General features: G+C 48.2%; 1 protein-coding gene across 3 annotated transcripts in view; it reads right to left on the reverse strand.

Moving 5' to 3' along the window:
- TBC1D2 (TBC1 domain family member 2) overlaps positions 1 to 21,033 on the reverse strand; it is a 43,211-nt gene that overhangs the window by 11,526 nt on the left and 10,652 nt on the right. For 2 of the 3 annotated variants that reach the window (XM_040238766.1, XM_040238775.1), the window contains 4 exons: positions 18,120 to 18,253; positions 13,889 to 14,085; positions 5,624 to 5,998; positions 1,008 to 1,118 (listed from right to left, as the gene is read on the reverse strand). In XM_040238766.1, coding sequence (XP_040094700.1) covers positions 1,008 to 1,118; positions 5,624 to 5,998; positions 13,889 to 14,085; positions 18,120 to 18,253 — 817 coding nt within the window. Of the gene's footprint in view, positions 1 to 1,007; positions 1,119 to 2,918; positions 3,208 to 5,623; positions 5,999 to 13,888; positions 14,086 to 18,119; positions 18,254 to 21,033 lie in introns of those variants that run through there. The other variant, XM_040238785.1, reaches the window with a different exon arrangement.

Raw genomic sequence — 21,033 nt, forward strand, 5'->3', positions numbered from 1 at the left:
TCTTTGTATGCCTCATGATATTTTGTTGAAAATGGAACATCTGAACCTAATAAGGTGGGGTGGAATTAATTAAAGAAAGCTCAGTGAAGAAAAGAGTCCGGTCAGGCCTGTATGGGGACCTCTCAGGTCCTGTCACCTGCAGCACTAGTTGCTTCAAGCAGGAAGAAGTGTACACCTACATCTCTGACGGGACGGTGCCTCCACTTCATTCTCCAGCAGGAAAAGCAAAGACTTCAGCAGTCCAACCAATGAGAAGCCTCCATACTTCTAGTGGACTTTCTGGTTATCACAGTCCCTCCTAACCCTTCCCTTTTCCCTGTAAGAAGCAAGTTTCCCTTCCCTGTTCCTTGAATTTGCCTGTGGTTCACCACAGTTCATGGATCCCAAGCTGCAATTCCTCTGGTTAGTCCCGAATAAATTTGCTTTTGCCTGTAAAATAACTAGCCACTATGTTATTAAAACTGACAGTCGTAACTCTGGGAATCAGATTCTCCCTCTTACTCTAGGGTTTGCTGTTTTTGTTTTGATTGTTTATACCTCAAGGATAAACAATAAGGTATAAACTTGAGTTCTTAGGTCTTTTCTGCGCCTTTCCCTGGGCACGTGTGGTCACTTTCTAATCTCCCCCACATGTGCAGTTGTTTTGGAATATATAGTTAATACCTGGCTCCCAAAAAAGGGGAAAAGAAGTATGAAGTTGGCAGGGGGTGGGGGGAAGGGTGCTGGCCCTTTAAATCCCTGGGCAGTTACTTTAGAGGGGGGCCAGGGCTTGCTACAAAGTGGGGAGGTAGGACAACAGTGGCTGCCTGCCTCTTCCTCTCACCCCTGTGATCAGAAGCAGCAGTCAGCAGAGCACAGATCTCTGACATGTGGATGAAGTTCACGAAGGGCACAGTCCGGACGGTGAGCAGTCGGGTCAAGAGGAGAGAGTGAGACAGTGGTGAGGGGTGAGTGGACTGGAAGGGTGGCCAGAGACTGAGATGGCCAGACCTGGGCTCCACCCTCACCTTCATCAGGAGGGCCTTCTCCTTCTCAGCCACCTTCCTCCAGATCTTGGTGACCTGGTGGATCTCAGAGTTGAGAAAGCGGTTCTGGGTCCGGTATGCTTCCATGTCATCCTGAAGAAGAGAGCAAAGCATTTAATGGGTTGTACCAGAACCATCTCCCTGGTCCTCACTCTCAGATGTGTTGCCAACACTTCCTTCAGAAATTTCCAATAATTCCCAATATTGGCAAACAGAAAAGGAACTCTGAAAGAAAAAAACAATATTGATGGTCCCCTTCTCTAATCTTGATACCAGTGTGATATGGTAGAGAGAGCATTAAGCCTAGAGTTCAAATCCCAGCTCTGATTTCCTGGAAGGGAGGCCCACTGAGTCACTCTGACTCTGTTTCCTCTTCTGCAAAAGGGGCAAGTTTCACCAAACTCACCTGGCAGCTAAGACTAAGTGAGCTAATGTGTACACTGCTACAAGGAGCAAAACAGAACCATTCCAGTAGTGTTTGTTTTTTAAATAAACATATTTTGCCACACATTGGTGATCATATTGAGCAATTCTGGGTGAAAATTTTCTACTTAGTGTCACTTTGTAAATATTTTTCTGTGTTTCTACAGAAGCTTCCTAAAGATGACTTTTGACGTCCGATGACTATTCTATGAAGTGAATTTACCATAACTTAGATATAATCCTTCTCCTGTTGCTGTTTTTTCATTTGAGCCTTAGATGTTTTTGGTTTGCCTCTCTTATGAATAAATCTGTGAGGCCTATCTCTAAGCCTAGAGTTCTCCTTTTTGCAAGCTGTCCAGTGGAGGGAGCATGAATCCTCCCGCCTGGGGCAAGGAGAAGCTGACCACCCACTGAGGAGGGTCAAGCAGGAGCCTGAAAGAGTGACCACAGCCACCACAGCCACAGCTCCATCTTTATTCTGCTTGGAAGGACTCTGCAGAAGCAGTGGACAACACATGCTCACGTGATTCCAGGGCATTTACTAGCTGAAACTCAATCCCTTTCTCTTGCATTCAAAAATTTGTACTGGGCTGGCTGTAGGTGAGTGTGAGAGACTGCTGCAGGTGTGACTAGATAGGACTGATAGGGGCAGAGTGAAGGGACATAGCAGGTGATTAATAATTCATAACTCAGGGAACTCACACTGGGGCTCTGTAACAACCTAGAGGGGTGGGAAAGGGTGGGAGGTGCGAGGGAGCTTTAACAGGGAGAGGACATATGTACACCTATGGCTGATTCGTACTGATGTATGGCAGAAATCAAACCAATATTGTAAAACAATCATCCTTCAATTAAAAATAAACAAATAAAAAAAATAGCAAATCCCACTAGGGGATTATAAATAGAAAAATCATAGCAGACCCTTGTAAGTTAATGATTACTTGAAAAAGGTTTGCTTAACCACAAAACCAAGCAGGCTTGCTTAGCAACCAATCCATGCCATAGAAGCACTAGACATGCCCCAGGTAATAAAACAACGGTGGCCTGAGACCACATCCTGCCCAGTGAACTGAGTAAGCGAAGACACGTTCTCTGCTCACATAAAAAACAATAATTTGTGGACCTAGCTTGACCATGGAAGGACAAGAAAACTCTCCTGCTCAACCTGGAGAAGCTGATGTTGGAAGCAGGATGTCTACTAAAGAAAGACAAAGAAGGTCTTCTCCCTGTCCCTACTTTTCTTTTGATTATAAAACTGTAGCCCAGTAAGCTCTCGAGCACAGCACTCTCTCACCTGGCCTCTTGTAAGCCTCACAAGTGTCCTATTTCAATAGATCACTCCTTATCTATCGCTCTGCATCTTGTTGAATTCTTTCTGTGCTGAGACATAAAAGACTACGGTACTGGAGCTCCTCGGAACCCCCTGAAATGCCACCCACCTCCTTCAGGCCCTGATAAACAACAGCACACCTTGCCTGTGGCACTTCAACAACGGGGATGGGTCACTTGCGCACGGCTGACAGGCCATCCTGACCCTCTCCATTAGATCCCTCCCAGCCCAGAAGCTCCAGTTCACGTCCAGGGGCTCTCCAAGGCTTGGGACGTGTTGCACAGGGTGCCCTGCTTGCAGCCCAGACAAGAAGGGCGGGGACGAGTGCCCCGTGAGCAGCTGTGGGCCTGGTGGCGTCCAGGGGTGGCGTCCGGGCAGTGCCTTCCCATTCACTCACTGCCCTACCCTGAGTGTTCCTCTTGGCTCAGAACTGTAGGAAGGAAAAAGAGAGACCTCAGAGAAGAGAAAAGCCATGTGACTGTCACCAGGGAAGCAAATGAGGAAAACACAACTGGAGAGAGGGGACAGGGAAGAAGCGTCTGCCCACCTGCTCTCACAGGGACCAGGGAGCTGGGGACCAGCCCTGGCGCTAGTGGGGAGGGAGCAGATGGGACACGGGGAGAGCCAGGGTCTGGCGGTGGCCCTGCCACTTCTGCTGTGTGACCCTGGACCAGTGCTTCCTCCTCTCCAGGACGTGGCTGGCCCTGCCAGCCAAGCTCTGTATTCAAGTGGTCAGTAATTCTGTTCTCACACTGACAGTTTGGACAGGGGGGATTTCCTCAAAGTTGAGCGTCCTCAACCACAAGGGCAAGCAGGAGATGTGAACACGTTCTGTCCCCAAACCTGCAGACAGCAGAGTTTTGATGGATCTTCTATTTTCTCCTGGATCAGAGACCCAGAGGCTAAAATTAAGGGAGTCTAGTACATACAACTCTTTCTAGCACAGAACACCTCCATGGTGTCAGCTGAAGGACTGATGGCTTTCTAACAACCTCAGGGGAGCAGCTGTCAATGTAAGCATGGGTGATGTGAATCGTACCCAGAGTCTCTTCATCTCTGAGCTCACTGACAAATTCCTGGACATGCACATTCAGGGGCACATTCAGTCTCCTAGGTGAGTCCATGCTTGCACAAGTCCATTTCTCTCACCCCCATGCTGCTTCTCTGGGTTTTCAACAGTGGGTTCCAGCAGAATGGGCACAGAAAGGAGAAAGACACTTAGCAGGTGGAGCAGAGTAGGAAAGCAATCTGATGGAAGCAATCTTCACTTTGTGAGGGACTCAGGGCTTCCCTTATGGCTCAGCTGGTAAAGAATCCACCTGCAATTCGGGAGACCTGGGTTTGATCCCTGGGTTGGGAAGATCCCCTGGAGAAGGGAAAGGCTGCCCACTCCAATATTCTGGCCTGGAGAATTCCATGGACTGTATAGTCCATGGGGTCAAAAAGAGTTGGACACGACTGAGCAACTTTCACTTCAGAGCTTTCTAACAACCTAGCTACATCTGCATTTGAAAGATTTTGTTTTCCTTTTGAACTCAAAAGCATTTCTGATTTTAGATCAAATAAGGGAAAAGGTTCAGAGACTAGTTATGTGCTTTTTCCTTCTGAAAAAGAAAGGGAAAGAAATTTGGGTTTTGTGTCATTTTTTATCCTTCTAACAACTGTAGGACTGGCTAGGCCGTGTCATATAAAGGCGAGAAAACTTGCCCAAGGTCACATAGCTAGCAAGAAGCAGTCTGCCTGACTTCAGAGCTTGGGGAGTGGCTACTGCACCACACTGCCCACTGGTTTCTCAAAAGCTCCTGAATTTCTTTATTTCTTTTTTCTTTTCCCCTTCCTACCCCTACCACCCACCCCTTCACCCCGATCCCCACCAATAGCAGTTCTTTGATATAGTGGTTTGGGATTCCCATGGTAATCTGAAGTATATTTATGTGGCTGTGAGTGCCAGGGTTGGGGCAGGACCGACTGGGGCTATATGCCTGCCTGTAGGGATGGTGGGGGCTGAAAGCACCTGTCCCCAGCTCCTGTCACCACCCTCTAGGGAGGAGGTTGCAGCCTGTGGCAGGCATCACGCCTATTATAAAGTCCTCACTTCCTGAGTGGTAACTGGTCCCTGGGAGATGGGTGAGAGCCACGGCCTGCACGAGGGTGAGAAAGGGATGACAGTGGTGGCTAGAAGCACTGGGAAGGCAGCAAAGCAGATAGAATGGTCAGAGAAGGGAGCTGGAACCCGGGTCCAGTCCCCTCACTTCCTCCACACATAGCCCTGGACAAGTAGCTTCACCTTTCACAGCCCTGGCATCCTCATCTGTATGTGGGGAGCACTTAAGTGGCTGCCTTCCAGGGCTGGTGCGAGGATTAAATGAAGTGATGTAGAAAGAGCACTTAGGAGGGGTGGACGCCTCACCATAAACAATCTGTATGTAGGGGTACCGATCATTATCATCATCATGACCAACTCACAGCAGCACAGGTCACCAGTTGTGTGCAGCACTGCTGAAGAGGGCCACTGGGCAGCTCGGTGGCTTCCAAGGGCACCAATGTGGCACTGAAGGAAGCTGACCAGGCCGGCCCCAGAGTGCTTAGGAGTTCTGACTCCATCCGGGGCTTTTCCATCTCTACTCTGATAGAGATACGTTCACTTTTCAGTTTAGGGTTTCATGAAAATATCAAGCTGCATTGGGTCCTCTGGTTAAGAAAGTGAGGGAGGGTACAGCAACACTTGCACCAACATCTGTTTCAAATACGAATTCTCCAGTATTAAGGATCATCCCAGTTCTACCTAGAAAACCCCTGAGGTCAAGATCGGTGTCCTCCCCACGGGCCCAGGGCCCCTACCTACCTTTAGGTGCTCCATCTTCTCCTGCTGGCTCAGGAAGTCCCCGTCGGCCTCCTCTGGGGCCTTCATGAAGTCCTGGGTGACCTTCTCGGAGAGCTTGCAGATGACCTCCTGCTTGGCCTGATTCTTGTCCAGGAGCAGCTGCACGTGCTGCTGCAGCTCCCGCATCTCCTGCTCCCGCAGGCTTGCTGTCTGCGCCAGGCTCTCCCGCTCCCGCTCCAGGGCCTCCACCCGCCGGCCCAGCTCCGCAATCTGCCGCACTTTGTGGCGCACCAGCTCCAGCCGGTCCTTGTCCTGGGCCGCTGCCAGGTATGCGCTGGACACCCTCTTCTCCTGCTGGGCTGCCTCCAGCGCCTTGTGCAGGATCTTCACTAGCTCCTGTGCGGGAAAGAAGTGCCCAGTGAACCTGGGGGAGGCCTGTGAGGTGCCAGAGGCAAGGCGTACGCCGTCATCAGTCCTCCTAAAAGCCCTGGGAGGTGATGGGCATCATCTCCTGCATGCGTGCCAAGTCACTTCAGTCGTGCCCGACTCTGTGCGACCCTCTGGACTGCAGCCTGCCAGGCTCCTCGGTCCATGGGATTCTCCAGGCAACAGTACTGGAGTGGATTGCCGTGCTCTCCTCCAGGGGATGATCCTGACACAGGGATCGAACCCGTGTCTTTTATATTTCCTGCACTGGCAGGCAGGTTCTTTACCACTAGAACAACCTGAGAAGACCATCATCTCCTGGGATATCTCATTCTAGCACCCACGTTCTCTCTTTCTGTTTAAAAGAGCTTTAGGGACTTCCCTGTGCAGTGGCTAAGACTCTGAGCTCCCAACAGAGGTTTGATCCCTGGTCAGGGAACTAGATCCTGCAAGCTGCAGCTAAAGATCCAGCAAGCCACAACAAAGATCCAAGATCCTGCAAGCTGCAACTAAGATCTGGCACAGCCAAGTGAAAAAAATTAATGTACACATGCGTGCGAGTGTGTGTGTGTGTGCTCAGTCGTGTCCGACTCTTTGTAACCCCAGATAGGAATACTGGAGTGGATTGCCATCCCCTTCTCCAGGAGATCTTCCCAACCCAGGGATCAAACCTGAGTCTCCCACACTGAAGGCATATTCTTTACCATCTGAGCCACTAGGGAAGCCATCAAAAAAATAATAAATATTAAAAAAAAGAGAGAGTTTTAGTTAGACATGTGGATCCCTAGCAAAGGATTATATCGCCGAGCCAAGCTCACAGCTAGATGTGGCCAAGTGATTATTCTGCCTAAATGGGATATGAGAAATGCTGTGGGCAGCTTCTGGGTCATACCTTCCAGACCACTGCACACACACTGCCGTGGCCCAGTTCCCTTTCCTTCTGCCTGGGAAATGGCAAGAATTGAAGTAGCCACGCTGGGCTCACAAGCAGAACTTGCATGTTGAAGATGACACAGTTGTCCTGCCAGCTCAGAACTGTGTACTTCATTCTGGATTCTTCGATGTCAGAGAGAAATTAAGTTCCAATATGTTATAGGCCACAATACTTTAAGGCTTCTGCCCGTACTCTATTACATGTCTGTTTCAGAAATGAACAAATGGAAGCCCAGCAGAGTGGAATTTAATCCCAAGTCATTCAGCCACTGAGCCGCCTGTGTTTGGTCAGTATTGAAGGTGGAGTGGCAGCGGTGTGGCACTTAGGCACGGCTCTTCCCTCTCTCTCCTGAGGCAGACGTTCATAATCAATCTCAGTATTCCTTCCTGCTAACCCTAGCTGAGGCCTGTGAACATGGCATCCACGCAGTCACTACCAATCGAGTTGAGGTGGCATTAGAGAGAAAACATGCTGGCAATCCCCACACCAAGCCACAACACTTGGGGCTTCATTCAATCCATCTGTGTCCATGCCTCTGCCTACCAAATGATGTCTGTGAGGCTGGTGCAAGGAAGCAGCAGGGAGTTCAGAAGCAACAGACCTTGATTTAGTTCTTGGTAGGGCCACCTGATTCATTCACGTGAACTGAGCATTCAAGGTTTGGTTCCCTGTGCCTTTGAGCTTCCAACATTCCCAGCACTGGGGACCTGTTCTGCCCCAAAGCAGGGATATGAATTCATCTGGGGCCAGGACCAGGATATCAGAAATCAGGCAGCTCAGCAGCCAGTCTCATGTGAACCTCAGACCTGCAGGTGGGGTCTTTAGGTCACACTGCCATGCTCCATGCCAGTCTCATCTGGAAAAATGTGGTTCCCTGGAGACACATTAACTGTATGTATGCCAAAGCATTAAGATAAATCATTGGCTGGATAGGGTGGTTTGCTAAGAACAATTCCATTTTGGAGGAGAACTGCCCCCAAATCATAACTTCATTTGAGAAGTTAATAATAAGACCAAGTTAGCATACAACTTCTGAAACCTTGGTACTAGTGACTGTCCATTCTCTGGTTCTCTCTCTTCTATCCATCCATCTAACCTGTATCAAGTGCTGCTCACTCAGTGCCAGGCCCCATGCCAGGCCCTGGGACCCAGAGAGGGACCAGTCACTGTTCCCACCCTCAAGGGCCACAAAGGCTGGTGGGAGCAAAGGAGAACCACTGCTGTGGAGCGATTTACTGTGAGAGACGGAAGCAGGGGTGTCTGTCGAGGCACAGAGCAGTGGGCAATGACTTTCGTCTGGAGTGGAGGCAGGGGTGCCAGGGGGCGGGGCGACCAGTACACTTCATAGAAAGGTGGAGCAGCTTAAACTGATCCTGAAGAATGAGGAGGGCCAGAGATGGTCAAGCAGCAGGTGGGAGACATGGGCAGATGGAGGAAGCCGAGGATTGGGAGGACTTTGCAGATGGGGCTGAGCCAACTGCTTAAGCAAAGGCTCAGTGGAGTGAAAGAACAGGTATGGAGCTGCAGGTCCTGGGTGTGCCCGGAAGGTGGGTGGGGAGGGCGGCTGCAAACCAAACTGGAATGTTAGGAATTTTTAGAACTCAGCTTCCCAGGGCTGTGCAAAGAGAGATTAGCATTCCTGTGGCTGCCGGTAACTGAGGAGCCCAGACCATTTTCTGCTTCAGCTGAGATTTGGAGGCTACCCTGGGTAAACTGCCTGGTGAATTAACCCCACGCAGGCCACTGTTTGGACTTGTCCTACCCTCAGAATTGGGTGGGTATCTGTCCCCCAGGTTTGGCAGAGTCAATTCTGAGGCCATTTCATTGCATCAGCTGTCTCTCCCTTCCCACATCTGGCTCTCAAAATCCAAGACCAAAACAACAGGCCAGGAGTCTGTCCTCTCATCCCAGGATCTGGGCACCAGAATGAGACAGGAAGAAAGGGGCCTGGAGATAGTGGAGCCAGAGCAGAAAGAGAGGAGGAGCAGGAACGGATCATGGGTTTGGGAAGCCTGGAGGCTGGCCGGCCCCAGGAGACCACCTGGTCCAGTCACCCCACTGTCGCACGGGGAGACTGAAGCTCAAGAAAGCAGGGAACTAAAGGGACCTGGTGGATCCCCATGAGTGGGGAAACTGCAGCAAGAGCAGAGGGCTCCCAGCTCCAATCCTAAGACCTTTAACTTCTCCATGATGTGTAGTGAATGGGTTTTGCATAGAAATGCTTCTTTTGATTTCTTTAAAAATAGAAATAACCCATATTCATAGCAGCATTATTCACAAAACCCAACAGGTGGAAACAACCCAAGTGTCTATTGATGGTGCATGGGTAAATGAAATGTGGCATACGATGGAATATTGTTCGCTCTTAAAAAGGAAGGAAATCCTATTACATGTTACAACATGGATGACCTTTGAGGACTTTATGCCAGGTGAAATAAGGCAGTCACCAAAACACATATATACATCAAATAGAAATACTAAAAACAAAAAGAAAAGCTAGAACATCCCATTTTGAAGCTGCTTTTGTCCTTACAACACGTGAAAGCAGCTCTCCAAGTCAGTCATTATCGAACAACACTCATTTGCAACAGTTCAATAGTATTCCTTGTTTGGAGCACACAATACCCTTCATCCCATCCCCGAGGATGGATTACTGGCTTGTTTCCAGTTCCCACAATCCCCAGCAAGGCCTTAGGACTGAAGGTTAGAAGAGCTGGCTGAGTGATACTTTTAGTATTTCTTAATCGAATCATTGTTTGGCCCACCTTATATTTTAACAATGGGTAATCAGTTGTCATTTTAGTAAGTCTTTTAAAAGTCAATAAATCATTTATCTTACAAATGAGTTGATATCTTCATCACTCACTAAAATCAAGGTAGGTGGGTCCAACAGTGTTTGTGGGAAGAGCACTGGACTGGGCATCCTCTTACCCCTAAGGGGCTCAGGGCCAGCTGTGAGCAGGTGAAGGAGCATTGGGTTCAGAGTTACAGAGGCCTTGGTTCCCATTCCAGATCCATGAAGGTGGATCTAATGTGGGTGTTTCAGAAAATGGAATCTCAGCTTTCTTGTGTGTAAAATAGATAATGGTCCTCTGCCACCAAGAGGCACCAAAAGGATGAGAGAAAGTGTGGCAAGCGTCCTTCCCCATGCTGAAATCCCCCTCTCAATCTCTCAGTGCTGAAGGGCCCTCTCAACCCTCCCTCTGTGACCCCAGGACCTCTATTCTTAAGTCTCTGGCTGCAGTTCCGGGAAGTGAGAGCTTGCACTTTGCTCCAACCAAGTGTCCTAAGCAAGTTACACAGCTTCACCAAGTAATCTTGAGTGCACTAAGCTGGCCCCAGGCAGGGCCCAGGAGTTTGTCCTGTCTAGGCACCAACAGATGGCCAAAATTACCACAAAGGCCAGCCTTCCATCTGCTGGAGCAGACAGCCTTCAGGTTGGGTGCAAGGCTGTCAACTCTAAAAGCCTGATAAACCGGGCCAAAGCTGCCTGGTAAACTCTGGACACCTCCCAGAGTCCAGATCTCCTTTGGGGCCAGCTCTGCAGGGGCCTAGGATGGGTAATGGTCTCACGGGTATTGGAATCACAGGAAGTACGTTCATTTCTCCTGAAGAGCAGTTGCGGTGCTTGTGACTGACATGGGGCTATCCTGTGACATTATAGAGGAGGCGGCTGGGCTGTGAGGAGTCCTGGACTTGGGGAAGGATACCAGTGCCCAAGGCCTGGCTCTTCCAGCTGTGTGACCGTGAGCAAGTCACCCACCTCCTCTGAGCCCCTTGAACAGGGTGCACTGAAAAGGGCAGAAGCTCTTGAGGCAGACTCCAGAGCCTGATCCCTGGTTTGGTGCCCAGGAGGTCATGGACATGCAGAACCTCCCAGGACTCCGGTGTCTGTCAGGAAAGGTGAGGATAACTGCTGTAAGTTAAGGAGACAATACACGGAGGGCGCCAGCCAGCACAGGGCCGGGGCCACCCTGCACACCGGCAGTGATTTGTGCTCACATTTTCTCCATGTACTGGGCAGTGGAGTCCCCAGAGTACCTCTGTGCCTTCCGGAGCAGCCAACAGAGCTTGAGATACCAACTCTTTAACAATCCCTAAAGCTATTGGCAATGTCTGCCTGGCTGACTGAGCCAGGACAAGACCCCCAGTTCCTGGGTCCTTTTACAGCCTAAGGCAGGAGGGTGGTATCTTCCCTCTGAAGAGACACAAGTGGCTATCTTATAGCGCCAGGCGCAGGAAGTCCAGTGGACTCTTTCTGCAGCTGAAGAATTAGACTTAGATGGTCTCAGATGGAGAGTTGCTCTCTGACCAGCATTTCTGAGTGCCTGGGGTACCACTGGGCACCCCATGATGGTGCCAGCCTCCTCTCATCTCCCTCATCTCTGGGTCAAGAGTCTACCTCTTCTTCTTCTCTTTGGTTTTGGTATTTGAGTTGAGGGCAAAACCCCAGAGTTGGTAAAACTGGGGTCCCTGTTCCAAATGTGGAATAAAGTTAAGGACAGCCTCTGTCCCACAAGTAGAATTCCCAGAGGCCCTTGGGATGTGTGCAGGAAGGAGTCAACAGGGAGGGCAGGGAATGTCGAAGTCACAGCCAAAATGACCACACCTGCATGTCTGGGGCAGCTGCTGGGTGCCAGGTACTGAGTTTTGTGAGTCTTGACCCAGGCCTTTTCAGTAAAACATGATGATAGCTCCATTTACAGAGGAGGAAGTGGAGGCTGAGAGAGGTTAGGGAACTTGCTCAGGGCCAGGACCATCTTATTTAAAGGCCTGAGCGTTGAATCGCTCACTAGACTGAAGTGCATTTGGGAGATGGGTCGGAGAGCAGGCGATTCACTCATTCCCTAAGGCAAAAGCTCAGCCCCAAGACAGTCTCTTCTCACTCTCTGTCCCAGGAAAGTGCACGTGTAAGAAAGTCCCAATTCTCTAATGCCTGAGCAACTTCTCCCTGATGTTTTCAGGCTGGCTGTAGGGGAGCTGTCAACAGCCTGGGCGGCCCTTACTAATGTCCAAGAGCTGGCCTCATTTACTGAGGATCGAAAAATCCTCCAGGGTTGCACAACCACTAGGGGCAACCACTAGGTCTCCCAGGGCATCTTCACTTCACTTGACAATAACTAATGCCCTAAGAGGAAAGTCCACCCACACTTCCTAGAAAGAAGGGAGAAGATGCACAGAAAGGAGAGGAAGTGTCTGCATTCTACATTTCTCTTCCTCTCCAAGTCAGGTTTGGGACTTCAGCTGTCCTGGTCCAGGAATCAGGAAACTGCTACAGCTCAGCTTAATGCCCTGGGTTCTCAGGAGTGGCCTCACGACACTCACGACGGGAACACACCCTCACGACGGGAACACAAAGGTGATGGGACGCAAGAGTGATGGCTGGGCTGCTAGGTGGCATCCGAGAGACTTCATGTGCTGTAAGGATATATTTGGGTGCTGTAAGGGCTGTGTCTTTTCTCACTGTTCTCCAGCGCCTAGAACACCGTATGTCTGTAACAGGGCCTCAGAGAAGGCTGGGTGAATAAACAAATGAGTAGAGAACACAGGAATGGATGAGTTTCCTCTTTGAGGACTCTAGTCACCTGCTGCTTCATTAAATGTAACCCCTGACCTGCTAGGTGGGCTTCCCTGGTGGCTCAGAGGTTAAAGCGTCTGCCTGCAATGCGGGAAACCTGGGTTCGATCCCTGGGTCGGGAAGATCCCCTGGAGAAGGAAATGGCAACCCACTCCAGTACTCTTGCCTGGAGAATCCCGTGGACAGAGGAGCTTGGTGGGCTACAGTCCACGGGGTCACAAAGAGTCGGACACGACTGAGTGACTGAGCGAGCAACCTGCCAGGTATGAAGGCTCTGCTGGTTCCCAAAATAACTGTTCAGGGGTGAGAAAGGCAGAGAAAGGGCAAAAACAAGGTAGGGAGAGTGCTTTTCTGGACTGTGTTCTCCAAGAACAGAACAGAAAGGAAAAGAAGAAATGAAGAAAGAAAAAGAAGAAACGAACAAAGGAGAGACTATTTAGAAGTAAATACAGTATACTCTATACCCAGGAGCAAGAGCAGAAGTAAAGCAGAAAGAGACTCAGGGTTTCATAATAACTTCATGTTGGGTTTTCCTAGCCAAGGCTCAAGCGTGAGAGTGTAGGCCTTCCTCTCAGAGTAAAAGGAGCCTGGGAGCTCAGTGGGGCCCATCTCTAGAGCACCACGGGCCCTAAGCTCAGGATTTTTGGTAGCAACTGTGCTGGTGTAGTCACTCTTATTGTGCTAAAGAGAGCCTACTGCCCCTCCTGCATCCCCCATTGCTGCTCTGCCACGTGACCCTGACTACTTCATGAGGTCACTGCCAGACATGAACCTGATTTACTCTCTGGGTGGTAGGATTTTTGAAGGATTTGCACGTCTGTGTATGTGTGTGACCTGTTTTCTACAACGACCATGTAGCTCTTTCTTTTAACTGCTAGAATTAACTTCTCTCTCTACAACGCTTGAATCTTCCTCCCTGTCCTCTGTGCTTAGCCCTCGGACCACACACACAGACCTGTCTGCTTTTTCTGTCCCATGACAGTCCTTCAGAAATCTGTACCCAGCTACCAGCTGCCAGCTCAAAGATCCCCCAGTTCCTTCGGTGGCCCCTCCCAGGCCCTTGCATGCAGATCACTATCCTCCAAACACTGTCCCTCTTCAGGTGTGGGGTCAGGTCATGCACAGTCTCCAAGGGGAGATCTGAGAGACCCTGTCCTTGGTGGCCTTCGGTCACCTAGTCTGAGTGACAGCATGTCCCTGACTGATCAACAGCACAACATTCCCAGCCACCTGCAGTTTGGCCGTTTAAGGACCTAGACTAGCGAACACATCATATCTGACTTGTCCAGGGGCACCAGGCCCAGAGGGGAGCACCAGAGCCTGGGGCCTCTTTGGGGCCAGAGCTCACCTTCTGAGCCTTTAGCTCCTTGGTGAGCATCAGAACCTGCTGCTCCAAGGCCAGTACTTTCTCCTGGGCAGTTCGGTTCCGCATGAGCCCTTCACTGAAGAGCGGGAAGGTGTTGCTCTGGCTCTTGGCTTTCTGAATGAGACAGGTGGTCAGAGAGGACTTGGGTGTAGGCTTCTGAGAATTCGCTGGATCCTTCCCTGCTCAAAAGGAGAAACACAGAGGTTGTGATCAGTGGGCTCAGTATATCTCAACCTTGGGGTTGCCGCAGAAGCCCTGGAAGGCCTGGTAAAATGTAGACTGGGGACCTGACTCCCACAGTTTTTCCATCAATAGGCCTAGGGAGGGGCTTGAGAATTTGCATTTTTAACCGTTTCTAGGGGATACTGATACAACTTGTGCAGGGATCACATTCTGAGAATCAAGAAACTAAATCAACATTGTTTACACTGTGCTGGCTGGCTCATCCAGCCCATCCTCCAAACAGTGCCTGTTCCCTACTCTCCGATCTCAACCTGCAGGTGCTACCTCCTATGACCCTGCTGGTGTCTGCCAGGTGGCCATCTCCTCAGCCACAGGCCCAGGCTGGATGTACTTTTTCTTATTTCAGGATTCCTTCTCTACACTCCGGGCGATTTTCAAAGCACACAGATCTGTCCACTGATAGGAGCACAGAATACCCATACTCTACCTTCTTGTCCCAGTGAGTAATGAAACCTTCATTTGAATCTAATTACAAGCTAAATTAGGAGAGACATACTTTCCATAGCTGAATGTCTCGAGGCTATATCCTTTTATTTCCTCTAGAGCCTGGGTCAGCAACCAATGGCCCATAGGCCAAATCAGGCCCTGGCCTGCTTTTGTAAATAAAGTTTTATTGGAACTCAGCCCTGCTCATTTATGTGTGCATTGTCTGCACTGCTCTCCCACCACAAAGGCAGAGTTGAGTACTTGCCATAGAGACTTCATGGCCTACAATGACAAATATTTGCTATTTTGGCTCTTTGCAGAAAATGTTTGCTGACCCGTGCTAAATTTTATTCTTAAATCAAATCTAGTGTTTGAAAAATCACTTGCCCAGACCTTGTCCCACCCTACTTCCAGCCTGTGCTTTAGGGCTCTGCCATCAGCCTGCATGCAGGACCATGTAATGGTCTCAAGGTCAAGAGAGCTTCAGAATTTTGACTGCATGGCACACACCATGTCTGTTATGAGGCCCCAACAGAAATTCTTCTCAGCTCTCAGTGCCAGAAAAAGCTTTGCTTCTTTCAAAAAAATATGTGTTTATAGTCTTATGGACACTGAAAAATATCTAACTGCTTACATTTCCCTCTTTGCCTTGGCTGCTGAAAAGCTCAGAGCCACATTTGCTGCCCACTTTGGTACAGTGTAGGATTTTTTTCTTGAGCCATCTAAATTTTCTAACTCAATTTACTCATTTATCTTCCCCCAACAGTACATCTTAGTGAGTCATACCTAGTCCTTTTAGGACTTATGATGTTAAAACTAAGGATGAGGTATGAGATCCCAGGGGAGAGGACAGATAGGACTCACAAAATGAGCCAGATGACTTCAGCAACTTTCTTCAGGGGCCAGGCCAAGGGACAACCAGATAGTCTGGAACAGATAAGAAACAACTCCTTGGCCTTGTTGAAGGTAGGAACAGAATGGTCTTATTCCAGACTTAAACCTGATTGTTGTTGTTGAGTCACTTGGTTGTGTTCGACTCTTTGTGAACCCATGGATTGTAGCTTGCCAGGCTCCTCTGTCCAGGGATTTCCCAGGCAAGAATACTGGAGTGGGCTGCCATTTCTTTCTCCAGGGGATCTTCCCAACCCAGGGATCGAACCCTCATCTCCTGCTCTGTAGGCCGATTCTTTACCACTGAGCCACCAGGGAAGCCAGGGTTGCCACGGAAGCCCCAAAGAAATCTGGTTGGGCCAGGCACAAAGCAGCCTGCAGTGCTCAGATGAACGCAACGCTTCTCTCTCTTGCCATGGGGTCTAAGAGAGCAGGGAGGCTCCCTGGAGCCCTGCTGCCCTCTAATGACACTGCTGTCCAGCAGCCCTGAGGGCAGGCAGCGTAGCATCACTGTGCCTATCTTACAGTTGAGGAAAAGTAGGCTTAAGACAGTGGTTTGAATCTAATTACAAGCTAAATTAGGAGAGACATACTTTCCATAGCTGAATGTCTCGAGGCTATATCCTTTTATTTCCTCTAGAGCCTGGGTCAGCAACCAATGGCTCATAGGCCAAATCAGGCCCTGGCCTGCTTTTGTAAATAAAGTTTTATTGGAACTCAGCCCTGCTCATTTATCAGTGCCCTAGGATTTCACGGGAGTGCCTCAAAGGCTGACTAGGGAGAGGCTCTGAGAGAGCCTAGACTCCCAGTTCTGCTTTTATCTGCTTTGTGTATCAGATTTTGCTTGTGGGGACAAGGTTTCATGACAATAAAGAGGTAGATTGCAAAGGCAAAACTTAGAAATGAGGCTTCAGGCAGCAGTATGGGGCCAGACTGTTGGGCCTGAATCTTATTCTGTACTCACTGTGCAGCCATGAGCCAGTCACTCCACACATCCGTCCCCAGTCCACTCAGTTATTAAATGAGGGGAATAACAGTATTTACTGCTCAGGTCGTTGTAAAGACTAAAAGGATTAATGGAGTGTAAAGCCTTTTGTGCATGTGGATGAAAGCTAAAAAGATTCTACTTTAGTAAAAGACACCCATCACAAAGGACTACATGTGGTAGATTCCATTTCTATGCAATGTCCAGAAAAGGTAAATCTATAGAGGCAGAAAGAAGATTAATGTTTGCCTAGAGCTGGATGGAGGAAGATGGAGACTGAGACTGATGACTGAGCAGTACAGGGTTCCTGCTGAGAGTAATAAAAATGTTTTAGGGATTTCTCAGCTCAGGGGCCCTGGGTTCAATCCTTGGTTAGGGAACCATATCCCACATGCCACAACTCAAGAATTCATAAGCTGCAACTAAAAGAGTCTGCATGCTGCAACTAAAACCTGGCACAGCCAAGTAAATCAAATAAGAAAAAAGAAAAGTTTTAAAATAGATTATGGTGATGGGTTGCACAACTCTGTGAACATACTGAAAGCCACTGAATTGTATGCTTCAAAGGAGTGAACTGCATGGTATGTGAATTACTGGCAATTTGATCTCTGGTTCTTCTGTCTTTTCTAAATTCAGCTGGTATACCTGAAAGTTCTTGGATATCTTAATGAAACTGTGACCACTGCCCCCCTGCTCCCCCTACAAAAAGGAAAAACATTTAGGTAGCCCTAGCAAAAAGAACCTGCTATTGATTCGATATAGTACTGATTTTCTCTTGGGCTGTTGGTTCACCAGACAGTGCTACACAGCGGTGCTTTTTCTAAAGTCACTTCTGTGCAGCCCAGGGGTTCTCTCTACCATAAGACTTAGCTAGTTTTTTCCCAATTGTTTCCAAGTTAAAATATGTCCTAAGGGTATGAATGCCCATTTCAAAGATGCCAACCCACCCTGATGGGTCATTCATATTTTGAAAAACAAAAAATAAAGTGCCATATCATGGTAGGAAAGAATACTTTGAAGTCACTTGTTCTGCTTCTTCAGGCTGATCTGATTTTAATCATCCCAGAAAAGCATTTTCATATCCTTTCCTTACAAATTTAAAAAAAAAAAAGGAAGAGAGAAAAAGTGAGAGATATTTTCCTTTATTACTTCAAGAATCATTGCTTGGTGTTTCAGTTTGGGAAAATGAAAGGTGTTCTGGAAATGGATGGTAGTGATGGAAAGTGATGGTAGCACAAGAAATGTGCAAGTACCCTACACTTAAAATTGGTTAAAGTGGTAAATTTTGTTATGTATTTTTACCACAATTTAAAAATAAAAGGGGGGGGGAACTTCCCTGGTGGTCCAGTCGCCAAGGCCCTGCATTCCCAATACAGGGGACTGAGGTTCAATCGCTGGTTGGGGAATTAGATCCCACATTTCGCAACCAACAGTTTGCATGCCACACCTAAAGATCCTGCCTGACACAAAGGAGATTCAGCACAGCTAAATAAATTCAATTAAGAAGAAAAAGAAAAAGAATTGTTACTGCTGCTAGACCCATGGAAGCCCAGAAGGACTGATCTGGAGCGTTCCATCTTTGACACAAAAGTAGGGACGCTGGTTTAGGGGAAGACAGAGGACACCCACTTAGTCTCTGAAGGCAGCTCAGGCCTGGGCAGAGCTCACCTGGGGTGCCAGGGCCAGGGGGAGAGAGCTGCTCCTCTCTCTGCGTCTCCTCGCTCAGTGGAGAATCTTCTCCTGGGGGTCTGTGGCCTGCTCCTTGGGTCTGCTTGTTGCCCCGGATGTTGCACATTGTGTTTCTGAAAGGAAAATAGAGGGTCACGAGGCTGATGGCCCTGCTGTGCTGCCCGCTGCCCTCCCTGCTGCCACTGCTGGTGCTCAGGCTATGTCCCCAACCCTGATCACAGCCTGATCAGCCTGCCTGACTCCAGGTTCCCTGCAGGATGCATCCCATCTGAGCCTCTCCCAATACCCTCATCCTTCTCCTTTCCCCTTTTTCATCATACACATCACCTTCCGTACATAACATTCCTTGTAAGCAGCACAGGCTTGACTCCTCTGCTTCCAACTCCACAGCTGGAATGTAAGCTCCATGAGGGCCAGGCGTGTTTGTCTACTTTGTTCACTGAAATAGACTTGTCAGATTAACTTTCCTGAAACCGTCACCTGGTCTTATAACGACTTGGCTTAAAAAGCACTAGTGGCTTCTGACTTTTGCTGAGAAGTTCTAAACAACTTCCGGCCTCCTGCTCCCTTTGCTTTCTTTCCCTGCTCAGACCTGTTCTCTCCGCAGCCTTCACTGATCACTTCACAGCCTCCAAAGAGCTTTCTACACATCAGGGATGGGCCTCCCTTTGACCAAGCACTTGCCCAGGCTAAGTAATGGTGTCTTTTCTTCAAGAACTGGGCACTAACCTACCTGTATGCCTGTGGGTACCTGGCCCTGGGTCACATGCACCCAGAGTGCAGACTCAACAGATTTTTTTTTTTAAATGTGGGCCATTTTTTAAAAAGTCTTTATTCAATTTGCTACAGTGTTGTTTCTGCTTTATGTTTTGGTTTTTTGGCCACTACGCATGTGGGATCTTAGCTCCCCAACCAGGCATCAAACCTGCGCTCCCTGCATTGGAAGGCGGAGTCTTAACCAGGGAAGTTCCCTCATCAGATGTTTGCTTTGCAGGAAGGAACTCGGTATCACCAAAAGTTGACCGGGCAATACAGACCACAGAGAAATTCACAGTGAGTTGAAATGGATGAAAAGGCAGTTTAACTGAGTTTATTTTCCCTTTGCAAAGCGATAAAAGCAGATATATTCCAAAATATAAACAAGGAAGAAAAAAATGACTGAAGAGTTCACTACGTCCATGTTTTTTAAACAGGATATGAACCATTGTGCAAGCTGCTCACTTGTGTCTGACTCTTTGCGATCCCATGGACTGTAGCTCTCCAGGCTCCTCTGTCCATGGGACAAGAATACTGGAATACTGGAGTGGGGTTGCCATTTCCTTCTCCAGCGATCTTCCCAGCCCAGGGATTGACAAACATTTCCTGCATCACCGGCAGATTCTTTACCATTTGAGCACCAGGGAAGCCCATGGTAGACTGAAAAATCAGTTTGCTAACATGATAAACATCTAAAAAATGGAACAGAAAATATCAGAATGCACCCCACTTAGAAGGGTTTTCTTTTGTGAATTACATATATGCATACTGAGCTATAAAATAAGATGGTCCTGTGTGTGTGTAAGTTTTTGATAACTAATTCAATCTCTTTACTTGCTATAGGTCTTGGATTTTCTATTTTTGAGTCAGTTTTAGTAATTTGTTTTACTTGGTATTTGTCCATTTCATCTGAGTTATCTAATTTGTTAGCATAGAATTGTTTATGGTATTTCCTAATAAACCTTTTTATTTTTGTAAGGTTGGTAGTAATATACCCCTCTCTTGTTTCTGACTTTACTCATTTGAGTCTTTTATTTTCTTGGTCTTTCTAGATAAATGTTTGTCAATTTTGTTATCCTTTTCAAAGGACTATCATTTGATCTTAAACTTGTTTTTAAAACAAAATCCAGTTTTTTGGTATAGTTGGGTCCAGAATAGGAAAAGAATGAGATTGTTCTCTTATTGCAAGTACAGCTTACTGATAGAAGGTAAAATTAATCAATTAAATTAAGAACAGAGAAGAAATTAGAACTCAGCACTCCTAAACACCTGAACTTGAATAAGGTACCCTTGACTCCTTGGGCTAGATATTTCCTCTTCCTAGTTCTTACTTTGAAAGTATTAGTTGCTCAGCTGTGTCTGACTCTTTGCAACCCCATGAATTATACAGCCCGTCAGGCTCTTCTGTCCATGGAATTCTCCAGGCAAGAATACTGGAGTGGGTAGCCATTCCCTTCTTCAAAGGATCTTTGCAACCCAGGGATCGATCCTAGAGGAGCACTGTTACTGATTCTCACTCTGTGCTGGTCTTGTACTGAGTCCCATCACATCAATCTCACACATGATTTGGCGAAGACCCTGGGGAACATCCCTGTAGCCAGAGGCACGGTCTGGTGGGGTGACTATACTTTTCCTTGCCCAGGGACTGCAGCCTCCCCACTATGTCCAAGGCCTCACAAGTAGGCCACTCCTGGGGTATGGGAAGGCATAGAAACCCCAATTTCATTCAGTCAAGATCGTTCTAAGCAACAGACCACGTGGCCACAACCCAGCCAAACTACTGTGCTTGGAAGAGGCATCTCCACTCTATTGACTTTGCTTAGAGCAGTTCGTGGATCATTTTCTGTGTAGGTTTAACTAGGTCTGAAAGGCCTAGTTGAGCATGGGAGCAGTGGTCATAAAGCCTTGTTCTGGAAGGACAGATAACCTTGGGCAGGTCATTTATCCTCTCTGAGCCTGGGTTTTCTCATGTGCAATGAGATGAGGGATATAGCCACAACCAACAATGACCCGGCCCTTGCATGGACCAGGTCCAAGATAAATACTAGGAATTCACTCATCTCATCCTCAGCTACACACATTCAACTCATTTACTCCTCACAGGAGCCCAGTGAAGTAAGTCTTGTTATAACCTCCA

Source organism: Oryx dammah, unplaced genomic scaffold (assembly GCF_014754425.2).
Source record: "Oryx dammah isolate SB20612 unplaced genomic scaffold, SCBI_Odam_1.1 HiC_scaffold_1, whole genome shotgun sequence".
Classification (NCBI taxonomy): Eukaryota; Metazoa; Chordata; class Mammalia; order Artiodactyla; family Bovidae; genus Oryx; species Oryx dammah.